This window comes from Vigna unguiculata, chromosome 5, assembly GCF_037176805.1.
Source record: "Vigna unguiculata cultivar grain cowpea cultivar isolate G323 ecotype 2 chromosome 5, ASM3717680v1, whole genome shotgun sequence".
Classification (NCBI taxonomy): domain Eukaryota; kingdom Viridiplantae; phylum Streptophyta; class Magnoliopsida; order Fabales; family Fabaceae; genus Vigna; species Vigna unguiculata.
The window spans coordinates 9,764,001-9,772,299 of record NC_140796.1 but is presented as its reverse complement, the minus strand read 5'-3'; the positions used below and the strand labels follow the sequence as shown (position 1 = coordinate 9,772,299).

General features: G+C 33.5%; 2 protein-coding genes across 2 annotated transcripts; one reads left to right on the top strand and one right to left on the bottom strand.

Annotated features, from left to right (window-relative positions):
- The first annotated feature begins 309 nt into the window (after window positions 1–309).
- On the top strand, window positions 310–5,946 carry G4 (UbiA prenyltransferase family protein). The gene is made up of 15 exons (XM_028074360.2): window positions 310–518; window positions 746–790; window positions 908–996; window positions 2,281–2,368; window positions 2,566–2,651; window positions 2,758–2,844; window positions 2,917–2,982; window positions 3,078–3,161; window positions 3,255–3,316; window positions 4,143–4,218; window positions 4,311–4,373; window positions 4,500–4,581; window positions 5,265–5,341; window positions 5,431–5,478; window positions 5,608–5,946. The coding sequence occupies exons 1-15, from the start codon at window positions 401–403 to the stop codon at window positions 5,668–5,670; spliced, it is 1,134 nt and encodes a 377-aa protein (XP_027930161.1). The 5' UTR covers window positions 310–400; the 3' UTR covers window positions 5,671–5,946.
- A 90-nt stretch (window positions 5,947–6,036) lies between these two features.
- Window positions 6,037–6,983, bottom strand: EM1 (Stress induced protein). Its single transcript, XM_028074361.2, has 2 exons — window positions 6,748–6,983; window positions 6,037–6,585 (listed from the first exon to the last, which is right to left on the bottom strand). The coding sequence occupies exons 1-2, from the start codon at window positions 6,863–6,865 to the stop codon at window positions 6,365–6,367; spliced, it is 339 nt and encodes a 112-aa protein (XP_027930162.1). The 5' UTR covers window positions 6,866–6,983; the 3' UTR covers window positions 6,037–6,364.
- Between the last annotated feature and the right edge of the window lie 1,316 nt (window positions 6,984–8,299).

The following is an 8,299-nucleotide window of genomic DNA, read 5'->3' as shown; positions in this document are numbered from 1 at the left end:
TTTTTTTTTTAAATTTAAAGAACTAAATTATTGTTCTTGAAAGGTAAAATAAGAAACTGAACATATAAGATAAAAATTAAAAGTAGGATTTCATCTAAAATTTGTGTATATCAGATAAAAGTATTATTAGATATTTAAACTTCACTTTTAAATGTATTAATATCTCTAATTAAGAAAAGAGAGGGAATACTTTATATGAAGTTTTGAAATTTGTTGCAAAAGATAACCTTAAAATGTAACAAGAACCGGGTCAAGTAGAACCCGGTTTGAATCAGCAGTGAGTGAGTGAGTGACAAATTGGGTTTGTTTATTACAACTAGTTTATCACCACCACTACTAATAGGATCCACAGCACATGTCTCTTTCTATATCTGAAGCATCTTAAAGCTCTGAATCTTCAATGGCTTCTCTACTCAACATGGTTTCGGTTCCACCAAGAATATCGCCACCCTCACTCGCCAGAACCCCTTCACTTCAAGCTCGACCCGTTTTGCCACCCTTTTCTCTCTCATTTTCCAGTGGGTGACTCATAATACCTCTTTCTGGTTGCTCTTTCAGTCAGCGCTTGTGTGTTCTGTATACCCTTTTGGGCTTTCATTTGTTTTCCGACCTCCAATGTGCTAACCAGTCATGCTCCTAACAGTTTCTCATTGACCAACATGGCAAAAGTTGCAGTTTTTATGTTATTTCTATGTGGCTTCTTGCAATGGATTTGAAAATTTTGGTGTTTGTGTGGATATTGCAGGGAGGAGATTATCTATTAGGGCAACAGATACCGATACTAATGAAGGTGTTTCTGGGTTTTATAGCTTCATGGTGCTGTTCATTTCATTTCCCATTAATTTTGTTTTTCTCACAGAATGTTTTGGTTTTTTGTCCCAATTGGTGGGGTGTTTGTTTTGAGCAGTTAAATCTGAGGCGCCCAGTACAGCGCCATCTAAAGATGGTTCAAGTCTCAATCAGCTTCTTGGTATTAAAGGAGCTGCCCAAGAAACAGTGAGTCTACCGAAACAGTTTTGCAATTGCAACTCACTTTTCACTATCTGGTGTAGATTTGTTGACTGAATAACTGCTCTTATTGAATCATCTAAATTAATAGAATTCCAACCACTTGATTCCTTGAGCAGGAATTTGGCTTGTGTGTGTTTATGGCTGTTCATGGCAGCTCAAAAGCCTTATATATATAGTCAAATAAGTGATTGGTTGATTGCAGTTATAGAATCAATCTATATAAAGAAAATTGCAACAATTTTATTATCATTTAAGAGGATTTTAGCTTGCAGTTGCAGTTATGATTATATTGCTATATTTGATATTAAGCAAAGTTACAAACAAATGTGGATAATGCAGCTGCAATTTCAGTCGTAGAGACCCCAAAACCCTATTGCCTAAAACCTTACCACTTGATTCTTTGAGCTGGAATTTTTCTTCACAAGTCAACTAAACCACTGGATTTGTAGTTGGTTTGAATCCTTTGATGGAAGTATTATATATCTGTCTGAATCTGTCAAAACCTAATTACAGTTAGCACTCACTACATACTCTGCTGATAAACTAACCTAGTTTTCTTAGTTGAAATTTGATACTCTGCTGGGTTTTCTTGTTAGCTTACCTTGGAATAGAATTTGCTGGGGTAAGTTAATAGATTTTGATAATGACATATTTAACAATAATTAACTACTTAATACTCTCTCCGGTCTTTTATATAAGAATTGCACAGTGAATCAGTTGAGAACAGTTAAAGTAGGTGACTTAATTAATTTTAATTAATATTATCAGAAATTTAAATTTTATTTCAAAAATACACAAAGAATTAAATGATTAAAGTAGTGATAATCTTTAGTTACATTACCAAAAAGTTCAAGTGTAGTTTTCTTTCTACTCAGGGACTTATAGTGCAACTAAAATGGCAAACAATGCATTCATGGTAAAATTAAACTGATACGAATTTGAACTAAATTGCTGATTGAACCATCATATAGTAAATTGTCTTTATATTTTTATGTGCAAACTCCAAATTGCACTGGTGCGCTGTGTATTAATCTGAACGTCTCTTTTAGAATCCACCAGTGTCCATTACTATAATTTTGTTTTCACACATTATTGAAAGATAATTTTAATTTTTAATATCTTGGCACATAGTAAGGCTCAATGGCTCAATTTGGTTCTGAATTACTAGCAAATGCATCTTCAAGTTAATTGCATAGCAATATAATTTTCTGATAACCCTTTTGAAAAATATTAACCTTTTATAATTGGCTTGTGTAATATATTGTGCAGAATAAATGGAAGATCCGTCTTCAACTTACAAAGCCTGTCACTTGGCCCCCATTAGTTTGGGGTGTAGTTTGTGGTGCTGCTGCCTCTGGTATTAAATTCTAGCAATTACCATAATATTAAAAGTGGCATGCGTGATCACAAAGTGTTTGGTCCTGCATATTAGTCTGATAATTGTTCACACGTATTCAAAGTTCTATATTTAATGCTCATTTTTCATGGTATAGATTTGCATATTTGATTTGAAACAACTTGTTGAAATTCTCAATCTACTGTGATCTCTGGCAGGAAACTTCCATTGGAATTTTGAGGATGTCGCTAAAGCAATTGTGTGCATGATGATGTCTGGCCCATTCTTGACAGGATATACACAGGTAATGTATTTTTATTGATATAAAGTTTTGCCAGCTGTTATTGGTTAGGAATATCACTATCAAACTGACATAACTGAATCTGAATTGTTGGACTGTTAATTTTTAGACTCTGAATGATTGGTACGACCGAGAAATTGATGCAATAAATGAACCTTATAGACCAATTCCTTCTGGGGCAATATCTGAGAATGAGGTATTTGTGAATATGAGACTGAGATGTCTTTTCCAGTTTTCATGTGTTCACCTTTTGCTCAAAATCCTGCAGGTAATCACTCAAATATGGATATTGCTGCTTGGAGGTATTTCTCTGGCTGGTATATTGGACATATGGGTGGGTACAATACGCCATGGTCTCATTATCCATCATTTCTGACTTCTTTCTGCAATTATGAGAAGCTTGATTGATGAAAGTATTCTCCTTTACAGGCAGGGCATGATTTCCCTATAGTATTTTACCTTGCAGTGGGTGGAGCCTTACTGTCTTATATATATTCCGCCCCTCCTTTAAAGGTATGTTTCAAAGAATCTCCTGATTTTTTTCTTTCTATTTTCTATTCCTTTTGCCGATGATGATATTTGACCAACTTCTACATTTGTTGACAGTTAAAACAAAATGGATGGATTGGAAACTTTGCTCTTGGAGCAAGTTACATTAGCTTGCCATGGTGGGTACCTTCTACTTTGATAAACTCTGATTCATTGTTGTAGATTTAAACTTTTACCCTGGTTGTGTACATTTCGGTTTTGGTTTGTTTTTTATTTATCTACCTAGAGATAAATGAATTACTGAACAAGAATGATGCTTAGCTTTTTATATGAGAGAGGCATCTGAGAGGCCAATGAATTTCTTACATAATGTTTTATATAATATAATAAAATTCAAGCTTTACTATATTCTTGGTCCTTGTAATTTTTTGTTTTGTTTAGTCTTTGTTATTTTGTTTTAATCCCTATAAAATTTTCATTTTTTTCTTTGTTCTCCTCTTATCTAGAACATTTGCTTTAAACCCTATCTAATATATTTCAAAGGGACTAATTTAAAACAAAAAGAAATATATTATCAGGATTAAAAATGAAATAAATATTTTACAGAGATTAAAATAAAATAGCAAAGACTGAAATATAAACAGAAATTTTACAGAGATCAAATGTAAAATAATCTATTATGAGGCATAATACCCTCACTTCATCAACATATAACTATGATTTGGTGGGATCTTGTGAGGAAAAGACCAGGAAGATTTGGCACCAATGAATAGTAAGTAAACTATATAAGACACTACCCAAAACATTAAGATACTAAATTTTTGGATTTTTGCTGTACTGTTTATCTTGGTCATTCCTACAACTCAAACTCGTTTGGAATCCTCTTATCAGGTGTGAAATCCTCTTGTCATGACTAATTTGTTTGGTTGTTTGATTTACTATTATAAGTTCTATTTTCTGGACTGGCATGGCATCTCAAAATCTTGATCAATTTCTTACTGACAGGTGGGCTGGTCAGGCTCTGTTTGGGACTCTTACACCAGATATAATTGTTCTCACACTCCTTTACAGCATAGCAGGAGTAAGTAGTATATGCTACATGGCATTTTGTTGAATATGATAATCTGTTAAATGATACCGTAGACTATTCATTAATACTGTATCACATTGCAGTTGGGAATTGCTATTGTTAATGACTTCAAAAGTATTGAAGGGGATAGAGCTCTAGGGCTTCAGGTCTACTCTATTATCCTCTGCCATTCAATAACAGTATTCTGAACTTTTTCATGTTTAAGAAATTCTATTCATGCACCCATTGTGTAGCTTAATCTGACTTTTCTATTGGCTACCTTGTTTGAGTAGTCTCTTCCAGTTGCTTTTGGTGCTGAAACTGCAAAATGGATATGTGTTGGCGCTATTGACATTACACAATTATCAGTAGCTGGTAAATTTTGATCCCTTTAATATAGACAAACTCTACATTTTATAATGTACTTGTATTGTGTTACATTGTGAGGGTCCATAATTGGCTATATCCTTATCTCCTTATCGATAACTATTGTTTGACATTTGCTTTATTCTTTTTGTCTAATCTAGAGCTGTACTTGGCTATAAGCTATAATCACATTTTTGTGTAGTCACAGTCAGTTGTTTTTTTTTTTTTTTATAATTTCTTTCGAAACCAAGTGTAAAAGCATACTTTTCTGGATATCAAAAATGGCTTCTGGTATATTGAAGTTACATTGTTTGATATGGAGAACACCTTTTTAGGAGGGTTGAAGATTATTTTTTTTTTCTTTCTTTTATGAAGAAAAGGCCAGGGAAAGCCAGGTACTTATTGAGTAAATCCTTGTTGTTATTCAACAAGTGAAATATTATTCTTCATATCGTTGTAAAAGTATAACAGATGGTTCTTTAATATCATGCAATTTTTTATCATTCCTATAGACAATGCATTGTTCTTTTCGGTGCTAATAATATATAAAGTTAAAGTATCATGTTTCAGATGATTCTTGGATTCGGTAAAGCAGTATTTTTCATTAGTAATCAGTACTTAATTTGGTGACAAGAAATGCAAAAAGGATTATATTATAATGCAAAGGATTTTATTTACATTTACGGTTGCAGGATATTTACTTGGGGCTGATAAACCGCTTTATGCGTTGGCTTTGGTTGGTTTAATTATTCCACAAGTCATATTTCAGGTAAGGCACGCTATTACAAGTTAAAATATTAATAACAATCATGTGACTGCTACATGCTAAAACTGTTCTTATCATATTGTGCCTTGCAGTTCAAGTACTTCCTCAAGGACCCTGTGAAATATGACGTTAAATATCAGGTACATAATGAATGCTTAAATATAGTTTACAAGCATTACAAAATGGAGGACAATCATAGTTATTGGAGATGATATATCAGGAAGTACTTCAACTTTATATATATAACATTCTTTTTCTTGTATTTTCAGGCTAGTGCACAGCCATTTTTGGTGCTTGGTCTGTTGGTTACTGCTCTAGCAACTAGCCACTGATCTTCATTCGCAAAGAAGCGACCATAGGGGCATTAATTCACATATAATAAAGAAGGGACTCACCAATTAGAAGGATATAAGAGTGGGATACCTGCATTCAAGATATGTGCCATAGATTTTGCTTCTCCCTTATCCTTCTTGCTCTCTCCTCTTATCCCCTTATCCCCTCGTTCAATTTTTGATCATTCTGTTTAGGAAACTTAAAAGACTATGAATTGTACAAAGTGTAGACACATTACTTTGAACCACGGACAAAATTTAAAGCTATTTTCGTTATTCTCTCCTTGTTCATCCATTTCACCTTGCACAATCCTTTTATCATATACTTATTCATACAATTAAAAACTCCACAAAACAAGGATAAACTTTCATAAGACCACTCTGAAAACTTGATGAAAGTAGAGAATACAACAGCATTCAACATTAAGTAAAAGAGTTTAACACTTCCTACTACAATAAACATACCCTATTTTTAGCTGCGTTTAACACTTCCTTCAACATTACTACAATAAACATACCCTATTTTTAGCTGTCTAAGCTTTCGTAAAGCTGAAAAACTTAGCACTGCTTCCAAACAGAAGCATCAAAACATATTCTTTTTAGTACTAGTCTGTAGTATCCTACAGATATTCACTGCTACATCATAACCCATATACTAAACAACTACAACAAAACACTACTTCCTCACACATTCTTAGTTTTTCTTAAACTTGGACTCATCAATTTCTATGCCTTCCTCTTCAGCACGTTCTGCACCAGACTTGTCCATGGTGCTGAGCCCTCCTTTGCGTCCCATTTCTTTGTACCCTTCTGTCCCCATTTGCTCCTTCCTTGTCTGCCCTCCTTTGGTTCCCATCTCATGATACCCCTCTGACCCCAGCTGTTGCTTCCTCGTCTGCCCTCCACGGCTCCTTCCTACACACACATTCACATAATAGAAAACCACCTTAAAGTAAGATTTCAGATATGTCTTTGCTTCAGTGAAAAAAATTGACAATTAACACTTGTTCTTGAGAGAGAGAGAGAGGAGAGAGAGAGAGAGAGAGAGAGAGAGAGAGAGGTTGCAAGAATGCATGCCTTCAGCAAGATGTTCTTGAGCCTCAAGACTCTTCCCTCCAGTTCCACCAGGAACCACAGTTTCGCCTTGCTTTGCCCTCTCGTCGAGTTCTTCACGGTTTGCTTGTTTTGATGCCATGTTAATTGCTTCAACTTAGATTTTTCACTCCACAGAAAGATTTCAAGATTGTTCACATACCTGAGGTAGAAAGGTTCATCTTTTTATAGTGTGTAAAAGTATGCATGCAAAGGAGTAAACTAATGCAGAGTGATCAATATAGCAGTGAAAGATAAGTCTAGATTATTGTTACCACTGTTATGGAAATGTAGGTGTTGGCATGCATGCACACGTGGCTTTATGTGGAAGATGACACATACTTATAAGGTGACACGTAAAAATGGCATATCATGACACATACTTATATATTAATTATTACTATTATTGAGATTTATGTTAAAAAAAGATAGATTAAATAGTGGGATTGAAATGGAAACAGATCCACCGATTATTTCAACTATGCTCGTTCGGTGGGAAAAGTTATTCAACAACGTTTAGTTTTAACACAAATAAATTAGATAAAAAAAATGAAATGATGATATATGTCACTGTATGTGGAGTTAAACAGTGATAATGTTAGTCTTATTGAAAGATATACAGCATCAATGTGAAGAATACATCATCAGAATACAATTTGACAATGTGACAGAAAGTTTGAGAACTATTTTATCAAAATGTTCTTCTATAATGAAAAAATTACAGAGCATCAAAGTCAAATTACACAACAATTGCTGATATCATGTCTGATATTAAAATGTGTTGAATTCCTACTAATGATGAAAAAAAAATTCATGACATTATAGCCTTTTTTATGTTTGTCACATACAATAATGAAAAACCCTGTCCACTTTGAAAATGCAGTGATATTTAAAATCATTGAATGTACAATAAGTGCGTGTGATGTTCAATGATTGTGTAAAAAATTTTGTGCAACTGCATTCAAATTTCTTTTCTTTGGGAGAGGATCTAAAGTAAGTCATGCTTACTTATTTCACTTAACTAAACTATGAGTTTAATTTAATAATCTGATTAGTAAAAATACTCATTTGAATTTCTGACATATATAGGGATTGCATTGAGCTTTTGAGAAAGAAAACAAATTGCAAGTAAGTTCTCATAGATTAATTCTGTCATTTATGTTGGTCCTTTTGTCAAGATTTGTTATTAACTTTGTTAGTTTAGTGAGTAAATGATTGTTAAATGTTAACGTAACATTTATTCTCTTTTGTAGAAGGTATGTGGCATGACATTGAACCACATAAGTAATTCTTTGGTAGTTTGTCAAAGTTGGTAAAAGAAAAAAACAACTTTATTAACTTATCATTTTCCTTTTAATAAAGTTGAAATTAATAATAATAAAAAAGTGATTGGACATTTGAAATGGGTTTTTTTCTTTCTATACGCATTGATAACTTCCATTTCACTTGCGAAAGGGAGTTGAGGGAGACAAGGGTTTGTGAGTATTTGTGTTCTAGAGAGGACCGTGATTGCAACAAGAAGGAGTAGTACTGTGTT

What these genes read in the sequence shown, in the direction of transcription:
- G4 (XM_028074360.2), top strand. Translation starts at nt 401, where the DNA reads ATGGCTTCTCTACTCAACATGGTTTCGGTTCCACCAAGAATATCGCCA. An exon ending in AGATACCGATACTAATGAAG is followed by an intron (nt 791 to 907) that starts GTGTTTCTGGGT and finishes TGTTTTGAGCAG; the next exon opens with TTAAATCTGAGGCGCCCAGT. An exon ending in TCTTGACAGGATATACACAG is followed by an intron (nt 2,652 to 2,757) that starts GTAATGTATTTT and finishes GTTAATTTTTAG; the next exon opens with ACTCTGAATGATTGGTACGA.
- EM1 (XM_028074361.2), bottom strand. Translation starts at nt 6,865, where the DNA reads ATGGCATCAAAACAAGCAAACCGTGAAGAACTCGACGAGAGGGCAAAG. An exon ending in TCAAGAACATCTTGCTGAAG is followed by an intron (nt 6,586 to 6,747) that starts GCATGCATTCTT and finishes ATGTGTGTGTAG; the next exon opens with GAAGGAGCCGTGGAGGGCAG.